Source organism: Gossypium arboreum, chromosome 13 (assembly GCF_025698485.1).
Source record: "Gossypium arboreum isolate Shixiya-1 chromosome 13, ASM2569848v2, whole genome shotgun sequence".
Lineage (NCBI taxonomy): Eukaryota > Viridiplantae > Streptophyta > Magnoliopsida > Malvales > Malvaceae > Gossypium > Gossypium arboreum.
In genome coordinates this window covers 87,307,314-87,327,410 of record NC_069082.1, presented here as the reverse complement: position 1 = coordinate 87,327,410, position 20,097 = coordinate 87,307,314, and the positions used below count along the sequence as shown (strand labels likewise).

Sequence of the window (20,097 nt, the reverse complement as noted above, 5' to 3'; positions counted from 1 at the left end):
AAGACAAGTGTTAATTCTCATACATACTACCCAATACAAGCTTATCAGATGTAAGAGTTTTAGGCTTGCTAATATACATATCAATTACAATCTCCTATGTAGCCTTGCAAACAGTTCTACAACTATCCTAATAAATACCAAGATAAGTATAGTGATTTTCAAGATATCTTCAAGTCAACTCGATCCAATCTCAATAAAATAGAAAATTCAGATTGCATTGGAACACTTGGATATGATCTTTATGTGATTTGATTCGATACAGGTAATCTTAATATATGTACCAAAAAAATTTTTGGCATAATCAACAATTGCGTAACCCAATGAATTTTAGTTCAAAAGATTTTTAATTTAAATAAGATAACCTATGTTGTGTGACAATTGGAACCATAACTGCTTCAGCAGTTTTTTTTTTTGAAATATATTTTGCTGAAAATATCTAATTGTTATGTAGTTGTTGCACTATAATTTATTAAAGTATATTTTGTTTTAGGTTGAATCAGAGACATCAAACATTTCGTCACCGATGTTTAATCGAAATTCGATTATAAATATAATGGACTTTGGTGGTGTTCGCTTTCTGTAAAATCATGAAGCTCAACAATGTTTTCAGCCCCAGCTGAGACCATTGAGATCAAATTGTTTGCACCTTGAAGCTACATCATTTTCTTCATCAACATTTAAATCAAGCTTTGTTGCGAAGTAATGGAGTCCATCATCTTCATTTCTTCCATTAAACTTCCTTTCAGAAAATCTGCTGCTGTTGCTGTTGAAGCCCTTCCCTTTATCTCCTTGTAATCCTACAGTTATGGACAAATCACTGCCATTGGAGCTTCTATCTGCAATCTTGGCTGTTGAAGACGGAACCATTTTGTTCTCTCTCAGCCCAGTTTGGGGTAGCCATGGATCTTCTGCTACAAGGCTATAGGGTCTTAAACAAATCCCATTGTTGTGTATTTCTTGGTCTTTCTGAGATCCTTCAATGGAGGTCAAACAGCTATCTATGGAATTTGTTTTTGTTTTCTGGTGGCATAAACCCTGCAACTCTTTCAAATCCATTAGTGTTGAATCCAGGCATTGGTTAGACACTTTAGACACCAGTTCAGATAATTGAAGTTGGGCTGCTTCAAGCCCCATTGAACCCGGATTTTGTCTTCCAAGACTCTCTTGAGCTTTCTCCAGTACTGACTGTAAGTATTTCCCTTGAGCCTCGATCCGAAGCTGTAAATGTCGCTGCACCTCGAGCTGCTCGTGAAGCCGCCTCTGGACTTCAATTTGCATTTGCAGTGCTTCGCTGATTTGTAAGCCTCTGGATTGTTTTATGAACATCAAAGTCAGTATATGAAAAAAATATATATAAACGATTGAGACACCATTGATGTTATTACCTGTTTGTCTGAGGTCCAACAGTTGAGTTATTCATCTGAATCCCATTTGCTTCACTTATTTTGTCTGCTGGCATTGCAACCGCACCTATATCCATTGGGTTAAAAGTTATAGCTCCTGACCTTTTATATTTTTGTTTGAAGTACACTAAAAAGAAGGGGAACACAGCCTACTTACCTATTTTGTTACTGCCATTATTAGCTTGTCCATGGGGATTTTTACTAAGCCTGTATTTCTGCAGCCAAAATGTGAGAATTACTTAGCAATTGTACAACGTGTTATGTTGGAGGCCGATTCTGAACATGTGACAATGCGGAGCTAGATACAAATTACCTGAAGGTGACTCTTGAGATGATACAAGGTAAGGCCTGGAATCCCCATTATTTTCATTACTGTTTTAGGAGTAGCCTCTGCAATGAAAAGGTGTATACAGTTATTTGTACTCGTCCGAAGCAGTTTATGCATGTGGCGGAGACATATTTGGATATGAAATTACTTACTGTCTGCTCCTCCGAGCTGATTGACAGCTTCAATGAAGCGTTCATGGAGGTCAGGCGTCCACTTCAGTCTGGGCTTGGCATCAGTCGAGAGGACAAGGCCAGAATCTCCAGTGCCATTCCCACCTTGCAGTAACAAATGCCTGTCAGGAATGGCCGTTCTCAAACAAGCCTGGATGTTCTTCCCTTGATGATGATGATGGTACATCTTCTATCTCCAAAAGGAACTCAAAGCATGCAAATAGACAAGAGGACACGCTCAAATGTTGCCTCTCCCTAATGCCCAGTAATTACAAGCCAAAGGTGAGCCCAGCCATGATGGCTTTATAAAGCAGGTTTTACAAGAATAGAATCTGGGAAATAGCTACATGGCAACACCATGACCTGATCCATTATTAACAGTGACTGAAACAAAGAGATATTGTTAAACTATGGAAAGCGCTTTGAATTCCTGCAACACAAAACCAACTTTCTAAAAAACACTTGCAAGAACTTGCATTAGATACTGGGAATTGATCCATCATTTTTCCTATTCGTCCCTACTGGCAAAAGGTCCAAGAATCTTATTCCCACATGGGTGACTTGGATTAGGGGAATCCACTAACTATGTTTTCTCGACTTCAAACAAGATTCTTAGAAACTCTTGTACCTTTGTTCCTCACTATCACACCCCAAACCACATGATTTTGTCCTACAAACCGTTTCGCTTGGGGCCATCTGAGTCTCTACAGCTCATCCTAGAGTTTTTCAATATGGAATTGGAGCGATGTCAGGAATACAATTAAGTGATGAAGAATATAATTACCAAATTTTAGTTTTTAACAGGTAAGATTCTTTTGACTGAAGCACCGTGAAACTTTGGAATTAGATACATACAAGAAAATTTTAAAAATTTGAGGAAGAAATATGCTCTTCATTGGAGATGATTATTGTTTGGTGGCAAAGGAATGAAATATGGAATGCATTCCGCAATCTGTCTACTACACCTCCAGTTTACTACTTAAATGACACGAGCAAATATATTAAAACAAAAAAAAAAAAAAAAAACACTAAGCACACCAATATCAACCCTTTCCCACTCCAATTAACATAGGTATAATTTAGAAGCTGTAGGAGAGAACTCTTGCCTCTTACTAGGCACCTCGAAGACCCAATGAGCACGTGTCTGAAAATATTAAATATATTTGTATTTGGCACTCGGTCTGAATAATGTAGTTATAATTTAGAAGCAGGGGTCCCAAATCCTTTGGCTTTGTTGAACTGGTATAAAACAGCCGGTACCTTAAACGGGGAATCCTAAGCACCCGATGAAAAGGAAGGGATTTTGTACTTGCATTTGTTGAAAAAACATGACAAACCCTGGCCCTGAAAACGACAACTTACCATTGACCTTAATGCTTTTGTCTGGTTTTTTTTCTTGATTCTCTTTCCATGAATCTATACGCTCTTCTTTCTTCATTTCCATTACTTACTTATGAGCTTATCTTAATTAACCAATTATAAGTGGCTTCTCAAACATCCTTCTTATAGATATATATAGAAATGTCAGCCTAATGCAGAAATATACATGCTTAAACTTGGAAGTGTAGTTGTTTTTTGCTGTTTCGTATTCTTTGTTATTCACTTCTGTAATATTCTGTTTATATCTTCAATCAATGTGGTAAATAATATTCATTTATGCCTACATCCTCTACAAATGAGATATAATTAAAATGAAAACAAAAAAGAAGCCAGAGAGGGAACTAGTTTTGGCGATAATGAAGGAATTATATGATATTATTAATCTCTTTTTTGGCCAGAATATTACTGTTTAAAATAAAAAAGAATAATATCTGCACGATCAACAGCTAATGAGGAATAAATTCGTAATATTAAGTTATGGAGACCAAATCCGGTAAATAATATAAACCAACAAATATAGAGAAATTTTAATAAAAATTGTTGAAGAATAGGTATATATATATATATATATATATATATATATGCTGACTGCTGATGCCCACAATAAAATGAGTGCTTGAAAATTTACTAAAACAGAAATTACATTGGCGTGTGTTTCAAAACAATTATAAGCTATAAATTGTTGCATTTATGTTTAACATTTGTATTTCAAATACTTTTATTATACACTTATAATAAAACATAAAATAACTCAATTCAAAATTTAAATTGGAATTCGATTCGATTCGATTATTCAACCCAAAATACTCATGATTCAAGCAACTCCAGACACTCTATTTTGAGAGCTTCGACTCTGTTTCTGAATTAGGACACTGAGCTTCGACTCTGTTTCTGAACTAGGACACCATCCCCCTCTATCTTAACCTCCTTAATCTCATGTATAAACAATTTTCAAATATAAATATGAGAATAACAACTTTTAATATCTTACCAAAAAAAACTTTGAATTACACTTTTAAAAGGTATAATGATTTGTTTGATTTTTAATTTTATAAAAAAATATTTTATTCTTAAATTTAAATTTTCACCTCTTTTAATCTTTTAATTTGTGTTACTTATAAAATCATCTCAAAATAGATAAAAAAAAGTTAATATGTGTTAACTTTGTTGACATGTTCTCACATGAATGCAACGTTAGCAATTAATTATTTTTAAAAATAAAATATATTTTTAATATTTTAATTTTAAAAAATAATTGCTTACGTAGCATACATGTGAAAGTCCACATATATGCCATGTAAATAAATGATATTAGTTTTTTATTTATTTTAGATGATTTAGAAATGATTTAAATTTTAAAAGGTAAAATTTAAATGAAAACTAAAATGATTTTTTGAGTAAATATGATACTTATACCCGACAAAACTCCATTTCCCAATGTTTAGTGGCATTTTTGGAAAATCAATTGATTCTGTAATGTGAGGATGCAGTTTGAAAGAATCTAAGAATAGCTTTAGACAAAGTTAATAATAACAGAATCTGAAAACAGTTTGGTGGAATATGATTTGAGAATAGGCTAACAGTCATGTTATAGTTATTTGCAATTTAGTCCGTAACCTGTAAGTACAGATACAATAGGGGATTTTGACATTTAGTTTTAAGAGGGCGTATTAAAAGATTAAATTTTTGAAGAAAAGAATTGCAACCGATATGCTTTACTAATATTCTCCCACCCTCTCTTTCCATATCACCTAATTTTTCTGTTTTTGATCATCATCATCAAATAGAAACAAAGAAAAACAAAAAATCACAAATCAGGTGCCAAATATCGATATGCTTTTCTTAGGCTCTTTTTAATTTATGTGTTTGTTAAGTACTTACAAAGTTTTGTCCAACACAAATTTAAAGGGTAAATTACACTTAAGGTCACAAGTTATTATTAAATTTACGTTTTGATAATTAAATTTTTAAAAGTTACATAATGGTTACTGAATTATTCGAAATTTTTTATTTAAATCAATGGCAGTTAAGTTTATTTTTTTTAAAAAGTCTGATGAGTGAGCTCCAAGCGACGGTTTAACAATCAATACAATGAATCAATATCCATCAACAAATAGAAGAACATACCTTACACATAAGCCGATCATACAGTCAATATTGAAAATCGGAGAAAAAAGTTATTTGGATTTTAGTTTGTAAATTCGTGACAGCTGTTATTTCAAATAAATAAATAAAAACAAAATTGTGAAAGAGAGCTTTTGATTAGTGTTGGTGGTGCAAATAGAGAAAGAAAATTTTCAAATAATTTTGTAATTTTCTGAAGTTAAATAACCAAAACATAAACTTACTAATAGAATTGACCTTGACTGTAATTTACCCTATTTTAAAATAAATATACAACGCAAGGCAACTATTTCAAACTACGAATAAAACATGATATATATGATTTCTTTCTGCTTTTGAGATTAACTGAAGATGTTAAAATTACCCAACATATCTAAACCATGTCTTTAGATTGAACCCAACTTAAAATATGTATATTTCCATTTATCAGTTGTTATTATGTTGACAGAAAAAGTATTTTTGTTCAGACAAAATAAGTACTTCACTTGATATCCAAAAAGTTAAGTGCATGTAAATAAACCATTTGTAGGACCAAAAATACAGGGTCTGTTAAGGACCCAATCATCATCTTCCCAACATTTCGGTACATAAAAGTTACTTAACATTCCCTGATGGTGTCAAACCGAAAGTTCAGTACGGGTGTACGTCATTTTGTCCATAAATCGACCATTTTATACATCAAACTCCATTGTATGATACCAGCGTGACACAAAAGAACATAAGACACGATAGCGAAATATAACTAGAATACTTGACTTACACCCAAATACCGATTATCCGACACAAAATATAAATAATACAGACACGAATGATTAACAGTTACTGCATTCCAGGCCAATATTTGTTCTTCCTTGTACTAAAAGTTTAATATAATTTCACCCCTTTTTTTCCAAAGACTAGAAAGAAGAAGCTATGAAAAGAGCAGAGCACCATAACCAGATGAGAATATTAGGTTAAAAGGACTAGTTTTAATCATAAGCAAGACACACGTGTGAGATTCTTATTGGCCAGTCACCACAAGCATTGGCTAAAATGGAAAAGTGAGAAATGACCACGGAATGTTATTCCATTGTTGAAAAGAAGGCCAAAGTCTTATTTATTTTTTCCAGATTCCCATGCATGGAACTGGAATGTAAGAATCTTAACTCAAACTAAAGCCACTGAGTCATATTCTCAAGTGAAGTTTGGGGGAGGGTATTATTCCTCTCTACTCAAAGCCACAAAAAATAGATTCCCTCCCCATCTTCTCTTTTTCTTTTCACCAATTTTTTTGGTAGAAAAAAAAAGGCTGAGGACAGTGAAAGAAATTGTAGATGCCTTGATTTGAACTTTATATGTGTTGAATGTCACTGTCGTCAACTATATATACCAAGTTCTTTTAGATCAGTGAAAATAATATAGATGTTTTCATTTAGGCATGAGATTGGGATTATACATTATGCCACCCTCCCACTGCTAACCCAAATATCCTCAAATTAACTTAAAATTCTTTTATGATAGAGTTATAAGTTAAAAATTATTATTATTATTATACTCGGTGCTAAATATAAGAGTTATAAAAACCTACTATTATACTCGATGTTAAATATAAATATGTCAAATATGAGCAACTTTATTCAAAGTTTAAATATGTCAAATATGAGCAACTTTATTCAAAGTTTTCTATGTATTTAAGTGCATCATATTTAAAAAATATGTCAAACACTAACACTTTAAAAAATAGAGTTGAAACAACATATTATAGTGAAGCTCATGCCGTTAAAGTACACATGTCCATGGACAAGCTGGATCACAGCTCAATTTTAAAAAAGGTCTCATTTTTACTGTTCATATATATTATAAAATATAAATAATTATTTTATATTAATATTTATATAATTTATAATTAGATTATAACATACAGATAAAAATATATATTTATTAAAAGTTAAATATATATACATAAAATGAAAGTTTAAATATTATAGTATTAAATTTAAAATTCAAATCTTATCATGCGTAAATTCAAACAAACAAAAGAATATAAGATTCGAAGGTTGCCACCACCATATCTACAATCATCCAAAAGATGTAAGAAATATTAGAACATAAATGGTGGCAGCATCATATGAGCAATGCCATATACTTCTACTTGAAACAACAGAGTCGGTGGATGAATTGATTGCATAACCTCTATATTAAATAGCAAAAATGGAGCTTCACTATACCTCGCTGTATAACTGTGTCTGTCGAAAAGATGTTCGCCTTTCTTTTTCTGGATTAAACTTTCTGTACAGTACTAAAACCAAATACCCTTCACAAAATAGCTGCCAATCCTACAGTTTCCCCCTCATCGATTCTATTTTCTGGAGCATTGACTGAACTACGTGGCCTTGCTGAGAGGTGGAACATAATAAACTAGTAAGCACATGATCATTGAACTTACTCGGAGGTTCCTACTATTCCGAGCTCAAGATTAGAAAGGTTAGGAAGAAAAAAAGAATAATTAGAACAACCCTTACTCAGATTAGAGGAGTGTGCTTCAATGAAAAATGGAGTGCTTATCTGTGACATTTGTTATAATGTTTACACATTTCTGAGCAGCAAGAGCCTTTAAGTTGTTCCCTGTAGCTAATAAAAGGAAGCTCTTCATAAGCTGCTTTTGTTCTTTCGGACTAGCCGTCTTTGTCAAGGCTTCTTCAAAGGCATGTAAGTCATTGGGGCTAATACATGGGAGGGAGAGTAAAATCTGGAATAGTCCAATAAAGATGCCCTTCAGTTAGTGTTTCAAGACGCTTGTATGATCATAGTGTATCCACTTAATACTTGTGAAGTGATTAGATCTGAAACTAACCTTCCTGGGGCCTGGATCTCTGTTACATAGATATATGAATATGTCACGAGAAAGACTAACAAGATCGGCACTGATAACAGCATTTGACTCAAGGGCCAGACCTTGAATGACAGCAGAAAATAGATCCCTTGAAACATATTCCCTGAGATCCACATTATTCGTAAATATAGCTAGAAGAACTACAGCAGCAGAGAAAGCACAAACTTTGGTCACTGCTTCACTGTCGGTCCAAGAAAATGCTTCTAAAGAAATCTGTAACACTGGAATTGCCAGGCTCTTGTGCTTTAAAAGGAAACTGCAATAACAAGTGACTGTTGAGAAAACTAGATTTTATGGAACAGAATAAATATTTGATATGTGCAAGTATAACTGCATGTCAATATAAAATATATAACTAATGAGCGTATTTCATACTTGACCATAGAGCTCGAAGCAAATGCATCCAAATCTTTCAGAGAAGATGTGTCGACACGGCCAACATGGCCAGCATGTTCTAACGAAGGAAGGCTGGCATTTAATCCAGGTGATGCTATAGTAGAGAGGAGTGAACATATCTCACGAGTTAAATCTCGAAGCAGTTTCTCCTCCATTACTTCCACCTTCAAGTCAGACCCGGTGAGAATCCCATGATTATCGGGGACCTTTGCTCGGCCTTCGTGCAAAAGACTGGACCATGAACAGCTTAGAGCTTGCTGACAATGAATAAATAATGGGTGCAATAGCCTTTCAAGCCACACCTCCCACATGTCCAGAGGACAGGACTTAATTAGCGGAATCAAAATAGAATGAACAAGCAGCCGCGTATGTCTGAACTCCATTGACTGTATATTTTCGATTAGAGTTAAAGAAACAAAATCAATGTCAATGCACTTGAAAAACGGATCCCCGATGGTTGTAGATAGGCCCAATACATTGTACCTATGATTATGAAAGACAGATCAGCACCAATTTGAAAAGACATGATGAGCAGATGATGACTGAAGTACGCCGATTCAAAATATTAGTTTGATTTTCAGTCAAGTAGTTGCATTCTATGTTGCTCCAACTCTTCATTTTACTTGTAAGTACCCATGTCTAACACATATTCAGACATAAGTGTAGAGATATGACCCCCCAAACAAATGAAAAAAATAAGAAAAAATGAACATACCTGTATCTGACACTCCCACTTGAGTCAAAGTAAAATGGGACGAGCTAAAATCTCGTTGCTAGTACACTAACCAATTTCGTAAGTTAGAGATGTACAGAGATGCCATTACTTACCCACTGTCTCGAATACCCTTTAGCCAATTTTGTATGTCAGCCTCGTTTGGTTTGATATATCCTTCCTTATTCATATCAAACTGAGATCCATCTACAAAAGTTAATGCACCCTTTGACAATTTTGGGTTCCCACCACCAAGAAGACTGGATTGCTCCACATCACTCATGCTCATTGCCGCTTTGATTTCTCCGGGTAACATTTGGAATACAGATGGTGACCAAAGGGAATGTATACCACGAAGCAGCTGCATATGGAAAACAATGTTTTAAGGTTATATTCTCGATGAGATTCAGTTGATACCAACTGGTCCTCATTAAGTAGCAATACAACAAGGAAAAAGTCCATAAGAAAATAAAGGTTGATTCTTAAACACGATAGCATACTTTTAAGAGAGGAGGAAGCATCCACGACAGATGAGAAGCTAATGGATGTGGAGTAGAAATTGCTGTTGAGCTGTTCTGTAAGTTAGAATTGCCTTTCCTTGTTCCGCTCCTCTTAAGTGCTTTCTCAGAGCATAAACCAACTAGACCAAGAGGTTCAGACAAGTACTAATTTTGCCACTCTATCTGTATCCACTGTTGGCTCAAAGGTTCAAGTAACCACGCCAAAACTTCTTGCTGCTGTTGAATCCTGCTCCATTTCAAGAAAAATTCGATAATAAGGAAGAAAGAAAAGGTTGACTTCACGAGGCATACTTTAAGCAAGTAATTACCCTGCAGTAGAAGCCATGACAAGAAATGCTTCACCTAGAAGATTATGTTCACTACGAAGCAAACGACCTTCTCTTTGCAAACATGCCATCTTATCAGCAATACCCTGCGTGAGAATATGATAGCTATAAAAGTAAATTATCTAAACCTTTGTGATAAGTTCGTAACTAAAGGATTAAGTGGATTTTTTCCACTCCAATTTTGTTTGCTGTAGGAAGGCATTGAAGTTCACTTTTGGCATATGGAGAAATATTCGGGAGAGATCCTTAAAAAGTAAAAAGATATTGAAAAAGTTCATTTTTGAGGCACTTGATTATACTATTTATCTATTCCTTGGTCTTGTGGAGTTTTCTGCAGACTGGAAACTGGCAATCTAATGCTTCTGCATCTGAAACTTTTATTTCAGCTTGAAATTATCTAAGTTAGCATTTTGAAACTTCAAAAAGCTACAATCAAATATATTATCATTTCTTGACAGATAAAAAAGAAACACCGGTCACCTTCATATGAGGCAGAATACTTTTATCAGCAGCTTTTGCTATTCGAATAAATGACGTACAAATCTGCAACCTTGCATGTCGTGCATGTCGTGCACCTCTCGTTGAAGGATCCTACAAAACAAAAGATTCAGGTAAAAGGACAATTCTAGGTCCATATTGTGAGTAATAGGGTGAAACAAAGATAAAACTACAAGGAGAACCTTAACAATAAAAGGAAGTGAATTTAGGAGCTCAAAAAGCTTATTGATGACACTGGCAACTGCATCGGCAAAATACTTGAGGAAGGGACCCATTGCTTCTAGATAGTGGCCAAGTACTTCCACGAGGGCTGGCTCAGTCCAATTCAAAGAAAGAAGTTCCCGAAGTAAACCTTTCAATTTGCAGTAAATGGCGTTGTTCAGTAGGTATTGTATGATAAACCGAAAGCCTCTAATAAAATAAGAAAAAACTGTCAGCAAACCTTCAAATATTCTACATAAAGCCAGGTGAACTTCTGAACTACCCCCGGCAAACTCATTTGATCCATCAAAAATAGAGATGACAACATTTTCAAGAGCCATTTGCATGCTTTCCATCACAGCCAAGTCCTGAAAAGTTCGAAAAGATAATAACGATGAAGCTTCTAAGCCTGAAAACATATGGAAAAGGTGTCACAGGAAGGACTGAAATGAAAAGGGTTGGCAACCAAACCTGAGATGGCATCGGAGAATTCAAGAGGCTCTTAATGATCATAATAATTCTCTCAGAAACTTTAGCACCAGCCACAAGAGGCTTGTTTGAAGCAATAAACTTGATTAACTCAAACTGCAATTTAGATATGCTTTTACAATCAAAAGTACCCAAATATAGATCTAGATATAAACAAATCTGAGGTTTACAAAGCCTACCAGCCTAGAACGGTACTGGCCAAAATCACCCTTGCCTTCAAAATCATCACTCCACAATTCCAAAATCCCCGGAGAAAGGGCTGTTTCAGTCATGAGCTTTTCTTTCTTAAGCATGCGTTGGAAAGATATATCGAGAATTGTACTACAAATATCGTCATTCAGAAAACTTAAAATCTTTCTCTTTTCTTCATCAACCTGAGCCAAAGTAGAGTCCACATTGGTAGCAGTCAACCCATCTCCAGATGAATGTACTGAAAGCTTTGGCTTTGACATTGCATCCCTCAACAGCACCTGGAGAAACAAGCCAACATGAATTTTATTCAAAGTCAGCTATTTGTTATTCATGCTTTGCAATTACAAAATTTACAAAAATTTCCACATACCAACCAAAATTGCAGGGATTGGTAATGAAGAGCTAGCTTAAAATGTTGAAAAAAACCCAAGCATCTGAAAAGATAAAATTAGATCATAATCAGAAGATATTACTCATTAAACAAAAGTAGTGAAAAAATAATTAGCAAATGAAAATATTACACAATCTTGGCATATAAACTGAAACATGTTAGGAGACTTGTCTGTAAATATACAAGTTCAGTTGAATTAAAAGATAAAAAGTAGTAATTTTATAAAACAAGGCCATAATCTTTTGACAGTCATTACCTGCTGTAAATAGAGTGAGAATGTAGTGCTATCTCCAACAATACATTGCAAATTTGAGGAACCCAAAGACACCATACTTTCACATACATATTCCACAAACTCGTAGTCACTTTCATCTATAGCCCCACCAGCTGGGCTAGATCTGACCAAAAATTCTCGGGATACGTTCATCAAGATTTGAATGATGCTACTCATTGCGGAATCGAAGTCAGAAGCAGAGTCATACACAGGTCTCTTTCTGCATGTCAGAATCAAGAGATCCCAATGTCAAGCAGTAGTCTTCTAGGAGAAAACCTATATCTTAATCATGCAAACCATAAAGCATACCTTGGAGAGACAAGTTTGAAAAACTCACAAGCATGAAGCTGAAAATCGGGAGAAGAAAGTAGAAAACCGCACCTGTGAAAATAGGGAAGTAAGAATAAGGAAGGGACTGCATCAATTATTAAAAATCTCATCTCTTGATAAGTGAAAAGAAGAATATCATACCCGTGAATGATGCCATACTTAGAAAGATCGGACAAAGGAGCCCATTCAGCATAGGCATTAACAGCATTTAAAGTAGTTGTTACAGCAGCTGCATGCTGTTTTGCAATATCAAGTTGTTGTCTACCCACCTCAGACATTGCAGCTCCAAAATGCCTTTCCAGTAACTGTATAAAGAGTTAAGGATAATAAAATAATGCTAAAAGAATCAACTAATGTTCTAGGAAAAGATGGAGGCATAAAGTATACAGTAGTGGAAAAATTTCTGGCAAAGATTGAGTAAGCCCACGGAACAGTAACCTACGCCGATCACCTGAGTGATAAAGTTGATTCCAGAGGGAGAAGATACACCAGTATGAAACAAAAGAAGCATTAAACATCATATGATATATAATATCACTCCCTTGAAATAGAAAGTGAAGAAAGAAAGGAGAGAAGAGAAAACAAATATGCATTCCATTTCTTAAGTTTCTAAGAAAGCAGCATTTTGAGATCTTGGCTTGGGATCTTGGGAGCCAAAAAATATGAAAACATTCAGTTTTAGAACAAAAATAAAATCTCAGTCAAGGTAGACCATAAACCTTCCAAATCTTCATTGTGGACTGTAATATCTTCAGGTAACCATCTCATCATCATGGAGACCAATTCAGCCTAAAACATAAAAAATTGGAAAAATCATCCAATGCATGATTCAAGAATACAAAAAGACCACAACTACATGTATGTTACAAGGAGCTTTACTTGTACAGGGCCTTTGCTGGATAGGGAAACAAGAGAGGGAAGCAGCTCCTGCCAAAGATTTAGAAATTCTCTTCTAACAATCTGTAAAAATGCATATACATATATAGTTATATAACTGATAAAATGATAATCAGATTCACATATAATAAGTCAAAAGCCAAGGCAATGTGGTGAAAACCTCAGCAACAAGTGCAGCAGTTTGACTTTTCAAAGCCCATTCCTCACAAGTGTCTGCAATTTCAGACATTAACTCGAAAGTAGCATTTGCAAAGTTTCTATGTTCTAAAGGACCAACTTCCTCCCACCGAAACCGAACCAAGTGCTGCACAGAGATTGAGATGATAAGTATCTTATTGTCAAGACTCAAGACACAGACTTACCATCATAATTAACATATTGGTACCCAGAAATTAATCTTTCAAAGTCAGCACTCAGCGTGAACCGAAAAGGGGGAAAAACAGTGAATGAGCTTGAACCTGTAGCATTTTAAATGCATGTAAGAGAATCTCTGAAGACCAATCTTTTTTCACTAAACGGAATGATGTGTTTGCCAAAACCCGTATATCTCCTGCTTTAATCTGTGAATATTTAAGAGAGATAAATCACTTAGGTCAAGGTATGAAAGTAAAAGCTGCACTACATTAGATCCTGCAATCATTCGTAGACTAAAGTAGACACTAATTTGCAAGGTATGCAGACAGCTTTCTCAATCATCATTTACTAAACTCTTTTCACAGGATACCTTTAGCTGTCTATTTAGGGAATCTCTCCTTCATAGTTATTACTTATTACAATTCACTTGTACTAATCATGAAAGGAAGTTGATCAACCAGACACTATCCTAAACGATATAAGAGAAACCCTAAAAACTAATTGCTTCCAAATCATAGTAACGAATTTCAGCAGGATGCTCAATTATTCATCCTAGTTGCCAAAGCCACAAAATCTCAATCATATTATTAATGAAGCATCAAAATGTCACGAAGTGGAATCATTTCTAAACAGTCAGAACCATTCTAAGGATTCAAACTTCGATCAAATTTCAAATTACGGCAGCACAAACTTATGGAACAAGTGCAAACCCGATCGCAGATGGTCAAAACTCATCCCAATCTTCATATAAACATTGAATATTTACTGATCATAAGATGCTGAAAATCAAAAAATAAAAGAGAAAATGCAGGTAGACACTGCAAAAGGCAGATTTTGAAACCTCTATAGAGACCAAAAGTTAATCAATTCCTGCTCAAAAAAATGGATATCCAAAAACTATTTTGCAAAAATGAAAAAAAAAAACAAAGGGAAAGAAATACAAAGATCATACCATTATTGTAAAAAAATGCAAAGCTGAAAATGGAACTATCAGTTCCATAAAAGCAAAATACAATGACCCTCTAGATCAAACCCTTAAACTCACTTGAACCACTAATCAATCTTAGGAAAAAGGAAAAAAAAACTGAAGTTCATAAATTTTCCAACTTTACATAAATCCAAACCCAGTCAAATGAGTTAAAGTTGGAAATTTTCACCAATGACATAAACTTTCAAATAAGTATTCTTTACATCAAAGTTGATCAATTTACATTCAGAAACAAACAATTGAGAAAAACACATACATTCTATATGCGTGTATATATATATATATATATAGAGAGAGAGAGAGAGAGAAATTAGGATTCAAGGTAAGAAACGGCGGCTTTGCGAGCATCGGGAGTGGAGTTCCAATCAAGAGCAGCAACAATGGCTCTGGCCACATTGTTTCCTATGCTGTTTTTGTTGCCTTCATCCATTGTTTTCTCTGCTCTTGCTTTTACTAAAACTATAATGTTTCAGGGTTTTCCGTATTGAACAATATTGTTTTGGGGATTGTTTATTGAAGGCTCTACCTTTGATGGTTGAAGATTTCAAAGAAAATAGTGAAAGAATTTGTTCTTTTTGAAAGAAGGGGTTTATCAAAGTCAGGAAAGGTTTTAACTTCTAACAGTTTTCGCATAATCGTTCGCAGATTGCGGTGATGCTTCTTCATATTTAAACCCTTTTTATTAACTCAAATTCAAAAAATTATAAAATATCATTAATTTATTTAAAAAATTTTATTTAAATCATTGATAAAATCGGAATTTTTCGTTCAGACCGCACCAATAGAAAGAGTTTTTTTTTTTCATGTCTCTTCTCCACTTTAGTTTTTTTAATAAAACAACTTGAGAATAAAAATTCTAAAATTTTCTTCTCTCATCTTTAATCATTAAATTCTTTTATTCATTAACAGATACTGTTCCATTATGGAATTAATATTTGAAGCTCATCAATCATATTTTAAAAATAATAATTTAACAACTTAATAATATAGATGACAACTTTTATTTCGTAATTTTTAAATTAAAAATTAAAATATAATTTTATTTAATTCGATTACATTTTAAATATAGTTATCCTTTCTTTTAAAAGTAATTTTTCTGACCACTACTATGTATAAAAAATATTTTCTAACATCTACGTAGCTTAGAAGTTCTTAAAAGATTGATTTATTATTATTATTTCGCTGCAAAAAGTAAATGGGTCAGAACTTTTTCTTTTTCTTGCCATTTTCATTCCCATTTTATGTGTAACTAATATTATCAGTGAAAGTAATCATGTATATTCTATTTGCTCCAATTTCTATTAATCTAAACAATGTATAGTTTGGAACACCCACCATTAAGAACTGATATATAAAAATATACACGAGTAAAATTATTCCTCAATGTCCCAACAATATATCAATGAGGTATTTTGGGTAAAAAGAATGACAACATATCGATGAGCTTTTTTGGGGTAAAAAGGACACAAAAAAGGAGAGAGAGAAAAAAAAAGAGTATAGAAGAACAAAAAAGATTTGAACCCTTCAATGCCATTTTAACAAAACAATCTGTATGGAAACAAGAAGCTGTTAAATATACCTGCATGGGAGTGTAGAAGAATCCGTAACACTGCCAGAAAAATGCGATTGTTAAATCGCCTTCTTATGTATACACCGAGAGTTAAAGCTTTTAAAGTATGCTTTTCTATCCTCTATCCAGGGTGTTGCCGTTTTTGTCTGTTTGGGATCCTGGAGGTTTAGATGGTTCGAGTGAGTCACTTGCAACATGTTTCTTTTTCCTCAGAGCACCGGTGCTGGTAGAGTTGATTAATGGACCTGACCAAGTTTGAATTGGTTCTTTTGAAGAAGTGAACAATGTCGAGCTGAAAGGGACATGGTGAGGAACAAATGCAGGATCAATGTGTTGTGATGCTCCAAGATAAACACCGAGTGCTCCATCCCGGTGCGGTGGGGGGAACTTTTCGCTTTTGCTCTTCGCATTCGCATGGGTTATTAAGCGCCTTCTCTGCTTCACAACAGAACCGTAAATTAGTTAAAAGTATCAGGAAACTTTAACAACTGTTAAATGGCAGTCAAAAATTAACCTAAATCTACAGGATTCGACATCTTATGAGTATACCTTCATATTCACAAATACTCTTATAATTTATATCTCAAAATAATTAAACGGAGCAACATGTCATACGAGGAAGAGCTTAGATATAAACCTCTAATGCCGGATCTTGATAAGAGTACGTGTGCATTCATCGCATATTAACTTCCAGTCCAACAATAGAACGGCTTCCAACAAACAAGCACTGCTTTCAAAGTCCTCGCTATTTTAGTTAGAGGAAGTACGGAACAAACGCCAAAGATATACGACAACAAAAAAGCATGTCCTTCTTTGACAATATATATATGTACTTGTATAACGGTACCTCCGCATACAAGATAGCTGTTGTCAACAAAGTGAGATTTTAGACGTACATAAATATTAGATTGAAGCTCAGCATTGGCTTCGGGAGCAGGAACTGCCCTTGCACGATCCCGTGTCCGTGTCTTCCTTGCAGCATCACCTTGGGCTTTTCTAGCAGCTTGGAGTCTGCATAATAATGCCAGAAAAGGTTTCATTTTGTAAAACAGCCAGCAGTTAAAGTGGATGGAAAGCAAAAGTAAAAGAATGACCTCCGAGCTTCATAATCTTGTCGTTTTGCATCCATTTAAGTGCTTGGCTCCTAAATTGTACAAGTAAGGAATGTTTGAGGTGGAAAATGTAACAATTTGGTATAACTATTTGCTAAAGGGATGAATTTGCTTAAATGATAAATGTTGGCTTGATGTTATCTTGAATGTTTGAATTCAGATGTTCATAGACTTGAATTAGCATCGATGGATATGTATTGATTGTGTTTTGGATTGTGGTAAGTTGTATGAATGGATATAAGTGTTGGATTGAAAGCATGAATTGATACCAAATGTGATTTTTACCAAAATAAGGCAACGGTGTGACCAACTGTCCTCAACGTCATGACACAGTTCGACAGTGAGTGGCGTCACGACGTCGAGACCCTTGAAGTCACGATGTCAGCTCGAGATTTTGAAAACCTTACAATTTGATCCTAATTTAACCTCAGGTTAACCAATAGAGCTTTTGTAAGCTCATATAAGACTCGAAAATGATTATTTAGCATAAAATGAATGTGAAATACATTAAGTTGCATGTGTGAATGGTCGTATGGTGAATACGTGACTATAGTTGCTTTGACAACAATTGTGGCATCTTGTAACTTAGACCTGACGACTGGGTCAGGTATAGGGTATTACAACAACTTGTGCACAACTTCCTAAAACACTTCCAGTAATCGTAAAGCGATTCACAACCCTTTGTCGAACACTAAAAATTTTCCTTCTTAACGCATCTACTCTAGATGCTAGAAAGAACCTATTAATGAGTAAATGAAACATGTCAGCCCATGTGTTAACTGAACCAAAAGGTAAATAAAATAGTCACCCTCTAGCAGAGTCAACTTAAGAAAAAAGAAAAGCTCAAAGTTTATTCTGGTATTTGGTAACTCCTTGTGGTTTCATACTCAAGCAACCATGTGGAATTCTTTAAGATGCTTATGTGGATTTTCATTCTGCAAACTGCGAAAAGTTGGCAACAAGTGTATCAAGCCCAATTTAAGTTCAAACTGCGTATCTACCTTCGAATAGGCGATACATAATGGTTGTTGTTCATTCGGTGCCTCAGCTAGTTACCTAAATGTACGATTAGCCATGGCTTCAGTTCACGAGGTGGATCTTCGTTGACTATTATATTATGAGGTAATTAATCGTCGACCTTTGTCACAATTGTATTTTCATTTCCAATTTCGTCTTCTGATGTTTCAGACCCGGTTGGTCATTTACCACATCTTATTGCTTCTCTTCATAATGCTCGAGCGGTTTTCTTGATTTCAAGGTTAAACTCTAGTAGTTCTCTTGGATCTAACCTGGTCATTAAGAAAAGAAAACAAAGTTAGATTCTTACTAGTCCCCAGTAACGGCACTAAATTTAGATGGATGTTAAATCCACCAAAAATAAATGCCTACACCTAAACATTATATAAATAGTAGTATAGGGAGTAGGGTCGATCTGAGAAAGACTGGGATATCTAAAATTGTTATTTAGTTTAATCAAGTTGCGTACCTAGGCAGTTGTTGTGCCAACTATGTGTGACGGTATGCAAAAATAAAAGGGTGGATGTAAATATGATAAAAGTAAAAATAATTAAAATAAAAATAACTATAAAAATAAGAAAAAATTTAATTAAATTGAATACACTGATGTGATGAAATTTCAGCTTCAAGCTCGAGTTTTCTCTGATTTCTAACCAATGATAACAATTTTTTTCTTCAACTGATAAGTTAGTTATAGTGGTCGAGGACGCCTCAAACCACTAACCCTTCTGTGTGTAAATTAATTGCGAGAACACCCAATAACTAACCCTTAGCGAACAAACAACTACAAAAAAAGTGTCCACGATTTAGTTTTTTGGTAGCCTTGAAAGGGCCCAACTCGAACCAACAACCTCAACCATGTGGGTTCTTTAGATCCAATTGTTATTTTTCTTGACAAAATCCAAGCAACTGCTTAATTGGACATGCCAATGTGTTTTTCGATAGACTGAATACGGTAAAAGATCAACTTCGTACTTCCAATTGTACGCCTATCTACACAAATTTGTGAAATAATGAAGTCTTTCTACTAAATCAGAAAAATAACAAATACCGAAATAAAGATTTTGAAGTGCGTATTCGAATTTCATGACTTTTTACAAAATTATTTACCAGCCTAAAGCTAGATCAAAAGTTAACTACATGAAATTTGACATAATTAATGGAGTTTTTAACAAGTATTTTGTAAAAGTAAAAAGGAAAAAAATAAAAAGTTAAATGAAATCTGTGCAGACAAAAGAAGAACCAGAATGATGAAAACCAAAATTTTGCAATTGAAAGTTGTTATACATCAGTAATCATTGACCTGAGCCCTACTAAGGATCCGAGTCTCCGACCCATGACCAGGATAGGTGCTACTAGAAGATTAAGTGTGAAGCGAGCCATGAGAGAACAGCAAGTCAAGTACTTGGACCCTGCTCATAGAGCGAGCTCATGGACTCAGCTTGCAAGGCAAAGCAAGGACCTAGCTCGTAACGCAATGCCACAGATCCAACTTGCAAGGACCCATAGACCTCGTAGAAAGGGGCCGTGTACTCTACAAACAACCCAAACA

General features: G+C 34.6%; 2 protein-coding genes across 2 annotated transcripts; both read right to left on the bottom strand.

Annotated features, from left to right (window-relative positions):
* Positions 1-512: 512 nt before the first annotated feature.
* Positions 513-2,301, bottom strand: LOC108463378 (myb-related protein 1-like). The gene is made up of 5 exons (XM_017763325.2): positions 1,884-2,301; positions 1,717-1,793; positions 1,561-1,618; positions 1,386-1,470; positions 513-1,306 (listed from the first exon to the last, which is right to left on the bottom strand). Exons 1-5 carry the CDS (start codon positions 2,086-2,088, stop codon positions 607-609), a joined length of 1,125 nt encoding a protein of 374 aa, XP_017618814.1. The 5' UTR covers positions 2,089-2,301; the 3' UTR covers positions 513-606.
* A 5,078-nt stretch (positions 2,302-7,379) lies between these two features.
* On the bottom strand, positions 7,380-15,738 carry LOC108464164 (protein HASTY 1-like). Its single transcript, XM_053024208.1, is given in 22 exon segments — positions 7,380-7,776; positions 7,946-8,133; positions 8,239-8,533; positions 8,653-9,156; positions 9,502-9,746; positions 9,886-10,132; positions 10,215-10,318; positions 10,713-10,823; positions 10,913-11,082; positions 11,173-11,299; positions 11,403-11,516; positions 11,600-11,890; positions 11,983-12,043; positions 12,258-12,497; positions 12,587-12,658; positions 12,749-12,913; positions 12,989-13,058; positions 13,327-13,396; positions 13,487-13,567; positions 13,665-13,808; positions 13,963-14,065; positions 15,161-15,738. Coding segments are annotated over 22 exon segments (3,594 nt in total). The 5' UTR covers positions 15,277-15,738; the 3' UTR covers positions 7,380-7,700.
* Between the last annotated feature and the right edge of the window lie 4,359 nt (positions 15,739-20,097).

What these genes read in the sequence shown, in the direction of transcription:
- LOC108463378 (XM_017763325.2), bottom strand. Translation starts at nt 2,088, where the DNA reads ATGTACCATCATCATCATCAAGGGAAGAACATCCAGGCTTGTTTGAGA. An exon ending in TCAGCTCGGAGGAGCAGACA is followed by an intron (nt 1,794 to 1,883) that starts GTAAGTAATTTC and finishes TTTTCATTGCAG; the next exon opens with AGGCTACTCCTAAAACAGTA. An exon ending in TAATGGCAGTAACAAAATAG is followed by an intron (nt 1,471 to 1,560) that starts GTAAGTAGGCTG and finishes CAATGGATATAG; the next exon opens with GTGCGGTTGCAATGCCAGCA.